This window comes from Myotis lucifugus, unplaced genomic scaffold (assembly GCF_000147115.1).
Source record: "Myotis lucifugus unplaced genomic scaffold, Myoluc2.0 scaffold_14, whole genome shotgun sequence".
Lineage (NCBI taxonomy): Eukaryota > Metazoa > Chordata > Mammalia > Chiroptera > Vespertilionidae > Myotis > Myotis lucifugus.
In genome coordinates this window covers 965,514-984,512 of record NW_005871062.1, presented here as the reverse complement: position 1 = coordinate 984,512, position 18,999 = coordinate 965,514, and the positions used below count along the sequence as shown (strand labels likewise).

Below are 18,999 nucleotides of genomic sequence, written 5' to 3'. Positions count from 1 at the left end.
AATGGTGTCTACAAACCATTTCATTATCCTCCTTCCACATACAGCAAACTTCCCATAATTTCTCCTGGGCCACTGTCACCTGCAACTGTAGTATTCTGAGTGAACACCAACAAGGTTGGTGACAGGAGAGGGAGGGCAGAGAAGTCAAGGTACAGTGGGGAGGGGACAAGGATCAGTGCCTTCAGCAGGAGATGTCCAAAGAGGTAAAGATAGCATGTTTGGACATTACTTGGGAGGGAAGTGAGTTGTCACATTCTCACGCCACATGTAATTTCTGTATGCCTTTCTAATAAATGAAAACTCCTCACCCTTAAAATAAGGTTCAGGAAAAAGAATATATAAAAAGAACATTAACGAATTTAGAGGTTTTTATTTAACTTACTTCAAGGTAACATTTTAATGTCATTTCTAATATCTATATTATCATCAGTGGCCGTAAGGCGTTACTTCTTAAAATGCATTTTTTTTCTACAGCCTCAAAATAGTACTTGTGGAGTGGTTGTATTATTCTTGTCACACAAATAGACAAAGAAACATGTGAAGTAAAAAAGTGTCAATCCTGAGACAGAAAAAAAAAAAATCCATCTCAAAGCTAGGAATTAAGAATTCGGGATTCAAAATCACTGCTTTTAAGAATCGAATGTGGATACTTTCCACTTCTAAACATTCTTACTAGTATACATGCCCAAACATAAAATGAATTAACAGTAATTTTGCACAGATGAGTATTTATGAACTTAAATGCTTTCCCAAAGCAAACAGATAAATAACCAAAACTGGGGAGTCACTAGATTTTTCACTTAATTACTTAACAAAACACCTACCTTAAACTTTTTCTGGTAAACCAACTGATTGTTCTGTATTGAAAACCAGCGTCTAAATAAATACAAAATAGATTAAGTTTTCACCAACACATTTTATTTCAGTTGTTGTTAGGAACAAAATATCTGGGAAAGCACTAGAAAATCAGTTTATGATAATTATGTTTTGAGAAGTAATGATAATTATGTTTTGAGAAGTACATTGTTTCGTTTTGCTTTATATAAATTGATGCCAATAAAATAACTATTGAAAGTAAAGAACAATTTTAAACAATTTTAATAAGACAGATTAGGAAAGTAAAATTACTATATTTTGATTCATTTTAAGTCAGAAATTTAAATCCTAACAAAAGCTACCTTTTATGCTATCATCAAATAATAATTGTTTTTTAAAGTAAAAGATTTTTTTGAGGTTCCTCAAAATAACCAAAATCTTTCCCCCCAAATAATTGCTTTTATTATAAAGTGGGAATAAATTTATATTGTAAATAAGACTATGTATTTGTATACATTAAAACATTGAAATAAATGGTGCTTTGTTTCAACCTTTCTGCAGCTAATTCAACAAGTGATTTGGTAATGGTAAGCAAAACAGAAAATTAAATCATCATTTTACAATTGCTATCAAACAAAAAAAACTGCCAATTCACTTGGCCTACTTTCATATAATCATAGAAACAGAATAGTAAGTTATTATTAAAAATGTTTCATCCAAATATTTATATTGTTCTGCTCATTATTGTAAATTATTAGGCAAAAAATTTACTTGCAATCTTCTTTAGAAGACAAAGCTAAGCTACTTATGGCATATTTACTAATTCTAATCTATTGAAACAGTAAAAGAACCTAAAGACTTACAAAAAAAAAAAAATCACAGCCAAAAGCCATTCATAAAAGCAAAAATTCTCATCAAGCATGAAAGGTAAAACATTTGAGTCATTATTTTAAAATTAGTTTCATGTGAGATGATTTCTATTGTAAACATTAGTTATTAATCTATTAGCAGATAGAGATTCTACCTTTTCATTGATACTAAAAAAAAGGCATTGGAAATTGTATTTAGACATATTTAGAATTTCTATTTTTAAAAATTAATTCTCCAAAGCTGAGGAAATGATTTTCTAATTTTAAGCTAGACAGATTGTTAGGTTTTCTTGCTACTTTAAAAAGGTATCACCTTTACCATTAATAGAGATTTGTTAAATTAGCATCTAGATAAAACCAAGTGGGTTGCCTCTAAATGCAAATCATCAAGAGGCAGGCTAGAAAAGGAAGAACTTCTGGGTTTCTTTGCTTTGGGACACATGGTTAGAAATGTTAAAGGAAATACCTACAAACAAACAAAATGGTGCAGCCCTGCCACATGGGATGACATGCAATGGAAATAATCTCTGCTACTGATTGAAGAGTTTTTTAAAAAATCATATGAGGTAGTGTAAACTATATTAATAAAAATGCGTATGTTTCATAGTAACATCTATATATATAAAAGGCTAATATACAAAGTGTCCCCTCGGGAGTTCGACCGGGAGGCCAGGAGTTCGATGGCTCGCTATGTCGTGTGCTGACCACCTGGGGGTGGCACAGAATGAAGGAAGGCCCAGGCCGGCAGCCAGCAGCCGGGGAAGGAAGGCCCCGACCAGCACCGAAAGGCCCCGATCGGCCCTGATTGCCAGCCAGGCCTAGGGGACCCTGCCCATGCACAAATTTAGTGCACTGGGCCTCTAGTATTATATAACTTGATGAAAAACTAAATAGAAAAATAAGTAGCCTACCACAATGGAAAAACAGCCATACAACTATGTAAGCTTTTCATGCTTCTTAGTCTTCAAAAAACAAATTTATTTTGACCTGCTGTATCTTAGGATCATAACCTCTAGAAATAATAACAAAACATTAGATAAAAACATGTTTTTTTGTCAGAGATCATTTCCTCTGGTTATGAACTTTACAGAAGATACATATTTCTGAAACTTAGTTCCCCTGTCATCTTTCTGTTTCTGGTGACTTTCTCATAACAGTTTTTGTACACTCAGGAAAAACACTATAAATTCATCTGAATTTGGCAACACCTCCTAAGGAATAAAACCACAATGTATGCTAGGTAGAAAAAATTTTCAATTACTAAGATTTGTGTATCTTATGACACCATCTCCCCTCCTCTACCATTAAAAAATAAGGGAAAAGGAGCTGACTGTACTCATTTACATTGATCCAACACATTAACCAGGTAAGTAAAATGGGATAAAATTTTTAATTGCTCCTTAGTTATTATTAACATTTTTATTAAAAGGAGAATGAGATAGTTCACATATCCCTCTAGGATATAGAAAAATACTTAATATTTTAAGCTCACGCTATCTGCAATTTGAAGGTACTTTAAAAGGGTAATTAAATAATAAAAAAGACAAATTTTGGAAAGCACTGTACTGATAATTACACTATATTCTATTCAGAAGCTGTCCCAAAGCCAAAATAAAAGACAGTGTTTTAAAAAGGAAAATTTATTGGTTCATTAAGAAAAATAAAACACAATTTTATATCTCTCTCAAATTGGAGTAACAATATAATAAAGACTTGAGACCAAAATATTATATCCATAAATATTATTAAATTGTCAAGACCAATGAGAGCTTTCCAGATGACAAAATTGGGGGAAAGGGAAATATATTTTAAAAAAATAAATCAAGCCCTGGCCAGTGTGGCTCAGTGTTAGAGCATTGGCCGGAGTACCAAAAGGTCTCAGTTCAATTCCCAGTCAAGGGATTGTACCTGGATTACAGGTTCAATCCTGGGCCTCTAGGGGCAAGTGCAAGAGGCAACCAATTTGCTGTGTCTCTCATCTCTCTCTCTCTCTCTCTCTCTCTCTCTCTCTCTCTCTCTCTCTCCCTCTCCCTCTCCCTCTCCCTCTCCCTCCTGCCCCCCTCCCACCAATGCCTCCCTCCCTCTCTTTCAGTCTCTCTAAAAAATTAATGCAAAAAATATCCTCAGGTGAGGATTAACAAAAAATAAATAAATATAAATCAAGTATCTTTTACCCTATTTGGCCACTATCCCCAGAATTGTACTTGAAATCAAGAACGTGGGTAAAAGTCAAACTTCTAAACTGGTAGAAGCTTTTTCACTAAAATTATACAGGTAATGGATTCATGCACACATTCATAAAGGTGTCAAACAGTTGAACATTTAACGAAATTAAAAGCTTGAACATTTATGCTCCTTTATTTCAAAATCAATTTTATTTTTCACAGGGAAAAAAACAAAATGGTAAAAAAAAAAAAAATCTAAGAACTGACAGTGTTTCCTTTCAACAAAACCAATCTGGTTATTACCAAAGGGACTAATTCCTAGTTATTGTTTATTTCCCTTAAATAAATAAATAAATAAATAAATAAATAAATAAATAAATAAATCATATTACTCAATGTATAATCTTCTTTGAGTAACTATAAACACATCATATGTTCTTTTCCAGATTAAAGAAATTGAGGACATAGACAATGAAAAGGTATAATTTCGATCCTCAAATAAGATGTTTACATTTTCTTACCAATTAAAACATAAGAGACTGTATATCCATTGCAAGTAATCCAAACAAAATGCAGGTTAATTATGAGCTTTCTCGTGCCAAAGAAGAAATTGGAGTAAGGTAGGGGGTGAGGGGAAGAAAGCCATTTGGTACCTGATATGATCGGGCTTTTTCCTGTCATGTGAAAAAATGGGGCAGATTAAAACATAAGGGAAAGGTGGTAAAAGAATGAAAACGCAAATGTGCAAAATAAGCAAAGGACTAGCATGATATGAAAATAAAGCAAGAATTAAAGAAACAAGCTTAAGCTTATAATCTAATAAAATAATCGAAAATCTGTTGCATATTTTTTCACATATTATACATATATGCACGTGTACAATTAATTCCAACTGTTAGGAATCTGAAAACTAGTATTTCAGAAATATTCAAAAATTTTCTTCTAGTATTATGTTATAATAAAGTTCTGTAGGACTTAGCACACTTGGGTATACCTCTACTATTATTTTCTGCCTCTGTTGTCAAAGCTATTAAATATAGATAGTACCTTTCTTCATCTTAACAATCACTATAGCTATGTCTATATAAACCTGAGATAAATAAAAACTTTACATAAGAAAAGTGGGATCACTAATTAAGAATTTCAGTGATTATAAAATATTATCAGTCAAATAAACTCACCCACCTGCTCAAACCCTTTTCGTTAAATTATAGCAGACTCTAAGGCCACACATAAGTAGAGTTCATCTTTAACCTATGTATGTACATCTTATTTTTAAACAAAGTCACACAAATAAAAATTTATATCTGTATTAGCAGCATATAGATGCTCTGCTTTAAGAAACTGTATAATACATTTTATTCCTTTAGCTTTATTTTTTAATTTAACATAGACTTAGCATAGCTAGCACATAATTATTCAGTTTTATTTGTTTTACCAGCTTAAAACTAAATAACTTTTAATATTTAATTATTTTCCCGGTTAATCATCCTTTCTGAATTTATCATTAAAAGTAAAAGAGAAATATAGATACTAGTAATTCATCTACCACTGATTTGAGCCTGAAGTAAAGCTGCCAAACTGAGAAAATGGCCTGAAAATGAAATATTATTTTAGTAGATCTTACATGTTCTCAGAAAATATATATATTATAGATGTATAAAAATCTTAAGACACAAAAACTAAGAATATCTGAAATCAACCAGAAACAAACTCAATAATTCATGAAACATAAAACGTTTTCACTCCTTACATTATCTCAACCACATCACACAAAATATGATCTCTTCAGTTAATTTCAGGTTATAGAATAATGCTGTCAAAATATACTTAGATTTTATAAAGCACAAGATCAGGTTTTAAAACTATCAGAAATTCGTAGTCAAATTCACATTTCTCTCAGAAAGGAGGTCTTTTTAAAAAGTTAATTTTGAAAATATTATATGCCACTATTCTATAAAACTACAAATAATGGTAAATTTGTGATTGGTACCTATGGTGATTATGACCAAAAAAAAAAAATGTTCCCCTAAATATAATGCATGAACAATCAGAAAAATACACACACACACACACACACACACACACACACACACACACAAACAAAAACTTAAAAGTAGGCAGGAAAATTTTTGTTTGAAGAGCTGGATTTTTAGAGTTAAGGCACAAATATCACAAATAGTCTTTTATTCAGAGGCTAGATTATATTTAATCAAGCTGGATAGAGAATTCAAGAAGCAGATTAGACACTAAAGTCATATATACGGAAAGAAAAATTATTTGCAGTACTTTCTGGGATTCAACCTTTCATAAAATTCATAAGAAATTCAGATACATTCTAAATTTTTATAATTAAAAAGCAGAAGAAAGTTGAAATAACATTTAATAGATAACTCTTTCTTTTTCCTTTTATAGTTATAGGCTTATAACCTAAAAAATACTTAACTCTTCTGTTACAAGGTTTTGACTTTTGCATTTGTTTGTGAGTTTTATATAGTGTTTAGATGCTTTATTCCTACAAGTCTGTTTTATCAGTGTTTTCATCAAAATGTTCTTTAAAAGTTCATGAAAATAAAATAAATTTGCTATGCATAATTTTTCCTAACAATGCAAATTGACTAGTTTCTAAGCTACTTTTTTTCTTGTTAATCCTCTAACTTTTTTTTTTAATTGTGACACTATTACAGATGTCTCCCTTAAGCTGTTTTTTAATAGCTGAAGTTGTATTTTGTTGTATCAAAATATAGACTGCTTGGAATTTCCCTATCAAGTTTTCAAAAAATGCCAGGTTTGGGGCCTCAATTTTGTCACAAACCAGCTGTGTAACCTTAAATGAGCAACCATCTCTCAGCACCTCCATTTCTTTACTAACAATCAGGGTGGTGAACTATGATCTATGATTTGAATTAATAAGCGTCATCCTATTACATATAGATAGCCTCTCCTTTATAAAGTAGTCTCACTTATATAGGTACTATTTTTTTCACTTTGCTAACAGTAGATTACATGTCTACAATTGAGAATAGTATTTCCTACTTGACTTTAGTTATATTTTATTATCTATGCTAATTAATATTCATGAAACAAATAATAAAAATAAGGTCCATGCTTAAATCAGAATTCAAATTTGCTAATGTACATTTTTAAAAATTTTTCTACTCTCCTAAATGGCAATGTAATTTTCCACTAACACTGTACTTCATTTTGAAGTCTGACATCATTTCTCCCTGGAGTGCCGCATGAAAGTTCATTTCATTCTTCTTAACATAATGGTATAGTTTCTATGGATTTATTGGGTTTTCACTATGTTAAACTTTAAGTAAGTTGTTTTGAAATCTGAAGGTTAAAATTCAATTCTAACATTACCTCATGAAACTGAATTGGTTGAAATATCTTTACTATAAAAATTTGATAATCACATTATTTTTATTTCCTACTCCGGCTATAGAAATATGCCAGGAAAGGTTTGAAAGATTATTGTCTTGGTTTTTACAGCTTAGAAAACAGAGTTTTACTTTTTCATTTTCACTTTACTATAGGTCATAAAATTATTTCTAACTAGACCATCTTAGTTGGTCCTTCTATATTCATATATTATTTTTAAAGTTCTATATAACTCAAAGAGGCTTAATATCCTATATAATAAAAGCCTAATATGCAAATTGACCAAACGGCAGAACGACTGGCAGAACAACAGATTGCTATGACGCACACTGACCACCAGGGGGCAGATGCTCAATGCAGGCCAGCCAAGGCGGGTGCCAGTGGGGGCCCCCCAATTGCCCCGCCAGTCGCCCCACAGATCGGCCTTGATCACTGGCCAGGCCTAGGGACCCTATCTGTGCATGAATTTCGTGCACCGGGCTTCTAGTCACATATAATCATTATTCTTTCTAGTTTATATTCATTCTCAGGTAAAGAAAAATAATTTCAAATAAAACACACCATGTACCACTTGAACATTTGGTAATACCAAATTCTTGGGAAATGCTCAAATTTGAAAATATCAATGAATGTTTTATCTCTACAACCTCTTCACCAAAAAATCAGAATAAGTACACTAGGAACCCATTTTAATATGTTAAATATTCAAGCATGGTCATTTCCATTTAAACAAAAATGTATACTAAACTTACCAGGAAAACTCTTCTTATTTTGCTAATGTACACTTTTTAAAAATAAAATCTTCTCCATCATTAAGTGAATTCATATTATGTTTAAGTAGAGAATAAAATTTATATATTCAACTATAATATAATAGAAAATCAATTAACTAGAACCCAATACTACTTTTAATTAATACAAAACTGTTCTGACTACTATCTTGTTTTTTTTGCAAAAAGATAGGCATCACTGAATTTAAAAAATTAATGACTGCTATTCAGGATTATCCTGAGACAACCCAATCTTTTTTTTAATGCCTTAATGTCTGAAGTGATTTCACTTTATTATATTAATACATGGGAAAATACAATAAAATATTTTACACATTCATTCATTTAACAAAATTTACTGAATTAATATTTTATAGAAATAAATTTAGCAAAAAAAATGCAGAGTTTCTGGTAGCTATCAAGTTTAGAATAAAGGAGCACCAGCTACCATACACACTTCACATATGAACAATCCCATTTCCTAAAACTCCTCGTTAATTAAAATTATTGCAAAGATAAGAATCACCCTGTTTAAAATTCATAAACAACTAAGTGAAAATGTACAAAACATCATATAGGACAGGAAATCAAAGGGGGGAAGAGTTCACTTGGCCTATTTACCCATTATATTCAACACATGATTTGTAATCAGATCTATTTCCTAACAAATATGAGGGGTAGCTCAAATTGAAAATGTCCTTATTATAATGGTCTAATCAGTATAGACCAATCACTATAAAACTCCTTGCTTCCTGGTTTAAACTTTGCTTAAGTTAGTGTTGTCATTTTTCATTTGCTCCTTAGGGTCCCCTTTCCTAGAAGGGCATCTTATCTTCAATGAACTGGGTTCAGGAAAATTACCATGAACTATGAATTTAGAGAATTATGAAGGAAAGAGTTGCCAAATGACAAGAAAAGTTGGAAGACTGAGAATATGGAAAAATTGAGACTATTATTTGAAATATATTACCTGTTCCAAGTTTTGAAGGCATTGCTGGCTCGTTTGAACAGATATCCTTCCATAACAATGCCATTTGCAGCATCTACATTATATTCTAACTTAGAATCATCACTGGAGAAATCCTAGACAAAATAACACAAGAAATTTCATAAGATTTGACTAAGCTGCTAGACAAAAAATTTATCCTAGAAAAACAGCTCAAGTGGTAGAAAAACTTCGCATTAAGATAGTTACATCAACAATAGTCATAAGAAAGGGGGAGACCTAAATGTTCAATAACAGAAGAATGCATCAACATATTGAAGAATTTCAATTCAGTGGACTATTATGCAATAATTGTTATAATGATGATGACATAAAACACAGGTGATTGTATGAAATATACTCTGAAAGAGAAAACAAAACAATATAAACTCTATACACACTGTGACTAAAAACACAAAATAATATGTATACAAGGAGAACAACTAAATATTATACAGGGTGTTATTATTTTTTTTTTTTTTTACAGAGAGGAAGGAAGAGGGATAGAGAGTTAGAAACATCGATGAGAGAAAAACATCGATCAGCTGCCTTCTGCACATCCCCCATCGGGGATGTGCCCGCAACCAAGGTACATGCCCTTGACCGGAATCGAACCTGGGACCCTTCAGTCCACAGGCCGACACTCTATCCACTGAGCCAAACCGGTTACGGCAGGGTGTTATATTTAAAATGTTTTCATTTTTCCCAACATTTTATGGTGATGTGTGTGCTATTAAAAAGGGAATATGGATACTTTCAAATGGTATTACCACTATTTTCTAATTATATTACTATCATTGTAGTTTTTTAATCTGATAGGAGTAATAACTCCACCATATGGGAATAATAAAATAAGATAAAGGCATTTTGTCCTAAAATAAAATTTAGTGTTACAAAGGAAAGCGACAGTCTGAAGTGCGCATGTCGAGTTCTCTTTTTTATATGAGGACTATAGAATCATTCATAACCTATCATTCTAATCTTCACTTGTATACAATACAAACTTTAGATTTATCCCAAGGATTCATGAAATATTGAAATCACAAATCCCACAATTAAATTTTTTCCTGATAAACTTCCAAAGTAATCTGATAAAAATGCAAGATTGCTGCTATCCCCAAATTTAAAACTTTAAAAATCAGTCTCAGTAATTTCAAAAGTACTCTGGACCAATGATCAAAATTAGAATGCTATCTTGTTAAGTAGTAGTAAACTTTCTGCTTGAGAAAGATTTTGACAAAAGCTGAATGAGCACCTGCCAAGATTGCTGGACATGGAGTTCCTGCACTAAAGGGGAGGCAGAGTGAGAAAAAATAAGGGCCGTCCAAACCTAAAAGTCTACAAAGATGGAAAAAGGAAGTAAGCTAAAATCAGAATTAAAAACAAAGCTCACCTGACATGTCTCAAAATTAACCCATAAGAGGACATGATAATACAAAATAATCAAATGAAACAATCTGTAAATGAATTAGTACATTTCTTTCTATTTTTTCTTTGGAAAAAAATCAGGGAAACTTTAATTCCTTCACTTAAAATTTCTTTGAGGCTATAATTTATATAATTATGCAGACAGGATTAAGTCAGCAATAGTTATAACTGAGTTTCATTTGTAACATCAGCAGTTTTTTAATGACCCTGATCCTATCTAAAATATCAAATAAGACTTCATTGAAAATGTAGTACAGTTGTAGTATTCTAATTTTCAATTATATTTTTGAGGTAAATTAGGCCTTTAATTTCATTATTATTAATATCAAATTAATATTTTATAGTACTTAAAATGAGAAGGCTTATATTATTTTATAATGAAAGTAACTAATAATGTTGAGTAAAATATATATTAGCATGTAAATACATTGATGAGCTGACAAATCAGAAAGGAATACTCAAAGGTAAAATATTGAGTGAAAATTGGAAGCCAAAGAGGAAAGCAAAGCAAGGAAGCTAGCTTTCACCTTAAAGACATTTGACTCATCGGAGAACTTGAAGCTTTGGTGTAGGGCCCAGGGAACAGAAGGCAAGAATAAGGTTGGCCAATAAAAGGAAGAAGCTTTCCCTTTTGAAATTGCAAAGAAGACAAGAAGGAACATCATTACCACTTTGAGTTGAGATTATGATGGAAGTCTTAGCCAGCAAGATAACAAACAAAAAGCAAAGGATTGGAAAGGAAGAAATGAACTACCATTATTTGCAGATGATAAGACTTTGTACACAGAACGTCCAAAGTTGTACACAAAGAATCCAGAGACAAATTAGTGTTAAAAAGAACACAACAAGATCACTGGTTATAAAATCAATACAGAAAAGTCAATTTTACTCAACTATGTACAAAAGTAAACAGTGAAAAAAAATAAAGATAATATTTACAATAACATCTACACTAATAAAAGAGAAACATGGTAATTAGTGTACGACCGCTACCCTTCCCATTGGCTAATCAGCATATCCTTATGCAAATCAACTGCCAACTAAGATGGCGGTTAACCGCCAACAAAAATGGCGGCTAATTTGCATACGGGAGGCGAAAGGGGAAGGACTGAAAAATGGTGATCGGCAACCCAGGCGGCATGTAAGAGCTAGGGGGTGGGCAAAGGCCGCCTTCCCCCACCCCCCAGCCGGTGATCGTTATTGGAAAACCAGGCGGCAACCCCGGACCGCACTGGGGCCGGGGTTCCCGGCTGGCCTGCGCCCAGGATCGCCATGGCATCGGAGGGCGGGAGGGCCCGGGCGCAGGCCAGGCGGCAACCCCGGACCCCACTGGGGCTGGGGTTGCCGGCTGGCCTGCGTGGATCCCGCCCTCCACAGTGGGGGGCCTGTACCCAGCAGCGACTACAGAGGGAGAGGCCTGTACCCATGTTCTTTGTTCTGCGTGTCAAAGACCCGCAGCCCCAAGCCCCGCCATCAAGGTGCTGGGGCTGCTGGGGGTATCAGAGACACAAACCCGCAGGCGCGGCACCCAGCAGACCCAAGGCCTTCGTGGCAGCACTAAGGAGCAGCAAGCCGAATGGTAGGAAGTAGCCAGCAGGTGGGCAGTAACGAGGGAGGGGTCCCGGACTGCAAGAGGGCACATGCTGGGCTAAGGGACCCCCACCCATCCCCAGTGCACGAATTTCGTGCACTGGGCCTCTAGTTTGTAATCTAAGTGTCTAGGAATAAATAACAAGATGTATAAGAAAATTATCAAAATTTCTGAAGGATATTGAAGAAAACTTAAATAAATGAAGAAAATATTTTAAGCTCATGGATTAGAACAAATTGTAGAATAAAGATATGAATTCTTCCCCAAACTGATCACATTTTTCTAATGCAATCTCTCAATCAAATTCCCAAAAGCGATTTTTATGCTACGTGAAAAGATACTTCTAAAATTTATATGGAAATGCAAAGTTTAGGCAATTCACTTTTGAAGAAAAGAGGGTAGAGGAAGCTTTACTTTGTCAGATATAAGAGGTACTATATAGCTAAAATAATTAAGACAGCAGAGTATTAGCACAATTAACACACACACACACACACACACACACACACACAATGAAGAAGAATAGAGAACCAGAAGCTGGCCTCATGTATATGGAAATGTGATATATAACAGAGAATAAAGCACAGACTAGTAGGAAAAGAATAAACTTTTTAATAACTGAATAGCTATCAATGTGAGAATAAAAGGAAATTGGATCTCTACCTCACACCATACACAATTACAGATGGATTAAAGATCGAAACATAAAAGGCAAACCTGCAAACACTTAGAAGATTATACAGGAAATATATCTTCATGATCTTGGGTTGGGAAGGATTTATTAAGCAATACACGAAAAGATACACACACAAACACACACACACATACACACATACAAAACCATAAAAGAATTTAAAAGAAACACCCAGCTTGTGAAAATCACAAACACATTACCCTAAAAGGGAGCATATAGTCAGAATATATGAAGAATATGATCAAGTTAGGCAACCTAATGGAAAAAGCGGGGGAAAAAAGACTAACAGACATTTCACAAACAGGATATCCAAGTGACTAGAGACATAGGGGAAGGTACTCAAGCTCATTTGTGACTAAAGCATAAATTAAAATGACAATGAGATGTCACTATCTACCCACCAAAATAGGCAAAAAGAAAAAAAAAATTCTCACAATACAATGAGGTGGCAAGGAGCAATGGGAATTCTCATACAGTGCTGCCTAATGGGAATGGTATAACATTTTGAAAAATAGTTTACATGAATTGATTATGCATAGCATCTTTATTTCTTTAATTGGTCAACTTCAATTCTTGAAAATCAAAATAATTACATTAGACATACTTTCCCTTAATTTTTAGTTGACTGGATCTTGTTTTCTTCCCCCCACCCCCTTTTTATTTTACCTGTAATGCAGCCTTGTGTCAGCATTTAAGGGTAGAAAAAAAGTAAGTATATATATATATATATAATGAGCAAAAATAGCATTACTTTCTTTAAAGGAAAATAGTAATAGACTATTACTTAAAATCAAATAAATTAATTTTAGATTTAATAGTCTAACTGAATTGTGTACATAATAGGGAAAGGCATTAAAAGATGCATAATATTAATCAAATAATTTATTTTAAGCAAACAGTTGTGTTTCCACAAATATCATAACCTCTTGTTTTAATTAGAAATGACTGGTCCCAAATATTTTAAAATCTTTCCATGGTAATGTCATTTTAGAAAGTTACCCAACCAAAAGTAATTTAACCTTAAACAAAAACAAAAGATGGAGCTAGTCTTACTAGACTATAGCTAGAAGTAACTAATTTAAAGATGGAGTGGTAGACAATATTTCTCTTTGAGTATTAATAACCCATCACCAATAAAATTTTCCTTACTTTTATTACTGATTTCACTTTCTTTTTTTTTTTTCCCCACTGACATGTTCTATGTTAGATCTAGTTTACTGGTATTTTAAATTCTAAATCAACCATAACAAAAGTTGATTTGATTGCTCAACAACAAGGGAACAGATTCCTTTAAAACAATGTTAGAAGGCATCTTTTTTTTCCTTTTGGGGCAATGGTTCTCAACCTTCTGGCCCTTTAAATACAGTTCCTCATGTTGTGACCCAACCATAAAATTATTTTCATTGCTACTTCATAACTGTAATGTTGCTACTGTTATGAATCATAATGTAAATATCTGATATGCAGGATGGTCTTAGGCGACCCCTGTGAAAGGGTCGTTCGACCGCCAAAGGGGTCACGACCCACAGGTTGAGAACCGCTGTTTTAGGGGCAAGTACAAACATAGCCTCCACTACCACAAATTATGCAGTTGAGTTTCCCACATCTGGGAAAAGCTCAGGGGTTAGTAAATCAGGAATGTGATCAATAAGCCTCGCCCTGGGAAAACCACCTTCATAGTTAGGGCATCTGCCATGACAGGATAGAGGCATCTTGTCATTTGCTTGTATTATTATATTCAATCTATAATTCTCTCCTTTTGTTTTCAGATTACTACACAAAAAATATCACTGACTATATAAGATAAATATTATTAGGTTGAATTCCAGGTTTGTAATATTCAAAGCTTCTAGCACACATAAATAAAAACTGGTTTCATATTTAAATTTTCATTTAAAAATATATTTTTCCAATATCAGTTTAGCTAGGCTTAGGCAAATTAACAAGAAATGCAAGTGAAATTTCAGCATCACATGAAAGATGGGGGGTGCTGCCTTAGAGTGCTGCCAGATGGGAAGCCCATAATACCCGACATACACATTGATGCTGAGGTGTTCTCCACCCTACCTACCCACCCACAGCTCCCAACCCAACACACACACACACACACACACACACACACACACACACACACACACACACTTTTACAGGGACTGGTAACAGCCTACCTGAAACTATAGTGTTTTAAAGTCTAACTAAGGACCACTTTTAAATTAGTTAAGGCCCTAACAGACTGATGCTTTTGCAAACTGGTTCAAGAGCATGGATTTAAAATATTTTGATATAAAAGAATAATAGAACAAATGCCTGAACATCTGAAAAATATTTTACTTTTGACAAAAAAAGGAGGAATTCACATACAAATTTAATTATTAAAGCAACTCAAAGGATTTGTTCCAACACAACAGTATCTTGCTAAAAACCAATACTCAAACAATTGAGTAAAATGGAAATTAATATCCTTTAACTTTTCCCCTCAGCTACCTTTTGTTGAATGGTGGAATGTTTTTGCTCCATCTCTCTTTTCTCTTTTGCTGCATCCACAACCAGTCGATCCAACTACAAAGGGGGGGAAAAGAGAAAATTATATAGACTTTAAAAAAACGGTATGCTTATATTTATAAGCATAGTCCCAGTAAGTCAATTTAAATGAACTTTAAGAAAGCATTTTGGCTATAACTTTGAATTGGAGATGTTTTTGTTTTATTTTGTTTTCTAGTATCAAATCCTCCTTGAAAAGGTCCATAACTCTAAGGAAAATGTTTCTAAGAATAACCATGCTTCAAACAAATGTGACAAGATGCCTGGTTAAGAATACAACAGAGATAACTTGTTCACTTCTTGAACAAGGAAAATGACTCCAGCTTCAATTGCCTGCTGACCCACTCAGCAATTCTGGTAATTACAATCAAAGATAGAAAGAAGATACACGGGTGATTGTTTTTTCTGCAATAGCAAAAAATAGCAGCTAAGCTAGTATATGGCAGCTCTCAGAAGTTCACCAGGATAAGATACTTCCTGTTTTCAAGTTGGCTTCCTAATATTATAATCAAATCTAAGCTAGAAAAAATAATTCATAGAAAAGAGAAAGCTAAAAAATAGTAATAAAGTAGTAATTATTCTTAAGACCAGGGTATAAAATTACCAATTTTTAAGTGTTTTTTAAAGCTCAAAAATCACAAAATAAAATCATAAAATCCCATTTCTTTCTTGTTCCTTTCCATCAGAAAAAATGAACTTCCATGAAGAGAAATATCTGATTTCCAGTATGAAGACAAATTCACTGACTTCTTGAACTCCTCTTTGCTAGAATAACAAACAATTGGGTTATAAATACTCTATTATGTGGTTTGACTCTTCTAGACTGTGATGAATGTCATTTCATCTTTGGACCACCATCCCCTCCCCCATCACCTCTAACTGATTAATGTGTGATAAATGAATAAATAAAAATATAAATGGAATATGGAGGAAGTTAAAGTACTAAAATATCCAAATGCTTTAATTGATATGCTTTAAAAACTAAATTGGATAAAGGCCTTCTTAAAAACTATCTGAAGAGACACAGAAGCATGGAACAGACTGATGAATCTCAGAGGGAAGGGGGGAGGGTGGGGCTGGAAGAGATTAACCAAAAAACTTATATGCATATATGCATAACCCATGGACACAGACAATAGTGTGGTGAAGGCCTGGGGCAGGGCAGAAGCATAGTGGAGGGGGTGAATAGGGGGAAGAGGGGGAACATCTTTAATATTTTCAACAATAAAGATAAAATTAATTAATTTTAAAAAAACTATTTGATCCTTTATTCACTCTGTATCACAAATGATGTGGGGTTGTTTTTTTTGTTTGGTTTTTTTTTACAGGAGAATATTCTGGCCACAGAGTCTTAATATCACTGAATAGTAATAAAGAATCAAAGAAAACACTGAAACAGAACTGTCACTACTGTAAAATATTTTATTTAGATAGTAACTTTACTACTCCACTATAGGATCTAATACATACATACCTTAGTGACATGTAACACTGATTTAATGGGTAATGCTGATACATGCTACACTAGGAAAATGTTTGTCCTCAATAGTTTCCTATACTGAATAATCCTTATCCCATGGTTTTATAGCCTTTAATTGAATAGTATATAAATAATATTCGTTCATTCAGATTGAAGTGCAGTACAGGGAAACCTCCAAAATTCAACCTAATATCTATAAACTTGAGGGCATGTACCTTCCACACAGTACTGCAATGCAAGTGATGCTTTTCTGCCTGTCAAACTGGTAGTAAATTCTGCTTCTGCATTCCACTCCACTGCTATTGCAGCAGAAAGAGGGAAAATTCCCCCTCCTAATCTGTTGGAGAAGTATTAAGGAAAAATAGTATTTGTCAACGTGGAGGAGAGTTAGGGGAGGTATGAGCTGGGGAGATGTGAAGACTAGCAGTCTTGACTCCTAGATGCTTGAACTGTATCAGGAACAAAGAGTTTGGAGCACAACAGAAAGTACCCCATGTTTCTATTAGTATTGAACATTGTGAGTTTAACAGGCTGAAGACCAAGTGACTACCATATCAGACCTTTCTTCGACTTTACATATGAGAAATAAAGTTCTGTATTATTGAGGCTACTACTTTTCAGTTTTTTATCATATTGCAAACAAACCTAATCTCAATTTATATACCCAGACAGGGCACTTAGCACAGAGAATAACAGTCTGGTAACTTGTTGGTTTCTTCCAATAAATTAAGTTCTTTAGAGGCAGAACACAGTATCACTCTAACTCATGGCATATGCCCTGTACACCATCGCTCCCTACCACCACACCAACACACATGAGCATGCACCATATATATTTTTGCTCATTGAATGCAATTCTGATCCCACTATTACCCTTTCCCCATTTTCCTAAACTCTAGTTTTCATCTTTAATTTCCTTTCCTCAAAAAAGTAACCAGAACGATATGGAAAAGAAAATAATTACCTAAAAGTTGATACTATTAAATCTGGAGAGTTCACCAATCAACAAGAAAAAATGTCCCAGAACAGATCTAATATAAAGTTCTGATCATGTATCAAAAATAATTTGAACATACTGAAATTTCTGTAATAGTCTTATATATGTATAATTCACACATGTTCATGTATTTATATAAAATGAAAAAGTTCACAAAGTTCTATAATCTTAAACTTCTAAAATTTTATTATTCAAAATAGCAAAATACAACATTTTTTAAAACAAAAAGCTATAACTCAAATGAAAAATCAATTAAGACAGTAACTCAATTTTCCAAATATAAGAAAAGAAAACTAGCCCTGGCCTGTTTGACTCAGTGGGTAGAGTGTCGGCCCATGGATTGAGGGGTCCCGGATTCGATTCCGGTCAGGGGCACATGCCCAGGTTGCGGGCTTGATCCCCAGTAGGGGGCATACAGGTGGCGGCCGATTAGTGATTCTCTCTCATCATTGATGTTTCTATCTCTCCCTCTCCCTTCCTCTCTGAAATCAATAAAAATATTTTTTTAAAAAGAAAACTAAATCACGTATACTGTAAAACAGACACTATGTTTTTAAATTCTCCTTTTTAGTACTCTCATATACTTTCTATAAAATTTTTTAACTTTAATCTCATTTTTGGTTACACATTTAATCCTACATAAATCTGCTGTAGCATCCAACTTCTTCATTAAGTAAGAGAATATTAAATTCCCTAATATGCTAAATTTCTTTTAAAATATAAACATCAGAGCAAAGGCAACAAAAGCAAAAATAAATAAGTGAGACTACATCAAACTTGAAACCTTTTGCACAGCAAAGGAAACCATCAATAAAATGAGAAGGCAACCTATCAAATGGCAGGAAGTACCTGCAAATCCAATATCTGATAAGCGGTTAATATCCAAAATATATAAAGAATGCATATAATTCAATAGTAAAAAAAACCCAAACAATCCAATTTAAAACAGGCAAAAGATCTGAACAGATATTTTTCCACTGAAGGCATGCAGATGGCCAAAAAGTGCATGACAAGGTATGCAATGTCACCAATCATCAGGGAAATGCAAATCAAAACCATAATGAGATTATTACCTCATACCTGTTAGAATGGCTATTATCAAAAAGACAAGAGATAACAAAGGTTGGCAAGAATGTAGAGAAAAAGGAACCCTTGTACACTGTTGGTAGGAATGTAAACTGATACAGCCAGTATAGAAAACAGTATGAAGGTTTCTCAAAAAATAAAAATAGGACTACCATATGTTCCAGCAATTCCACTTCTGGGTATTTATCTGAAG

The 18,999-nt window shown here is 33.5% G+C and overlaps 1 protein-coding gene and 1 non-coding gene across 2 annotated transcripts in view; both read right to left on the bottom strand.

Annotated features, from left to right (window-relative positions):
• Positions 1-18,999, bottom strand: part of ACAP2 (ArfGAP with coiled-coil, ankyrin repeat and PH domains 2) — a 144,185-nt gene that overhangs the window by 33,605 nt on the left and 91,581 nt on the right. Inside the window, 4 exon segments of the mRNA XM_023750495.1 lie at positions 825-876; positions 4,504-4,524; positions 8,975-9,087; positions 15,187-15,261. Of these exon segments, the coding sequence (XP_023606263.1) occupies positions 825-876; positions 4,504-4,524; positions 8,975-9,087; positions 15,187-15,261 (261 nt within the window).
• Positions 14,249-14,406, bottom strand: LOC111825133. Its single transcript, XR_002828254.1, has one exon. It is a non-coding gene; the product is annotated as a U1 spliceosomal RNA (small nuclear RNA).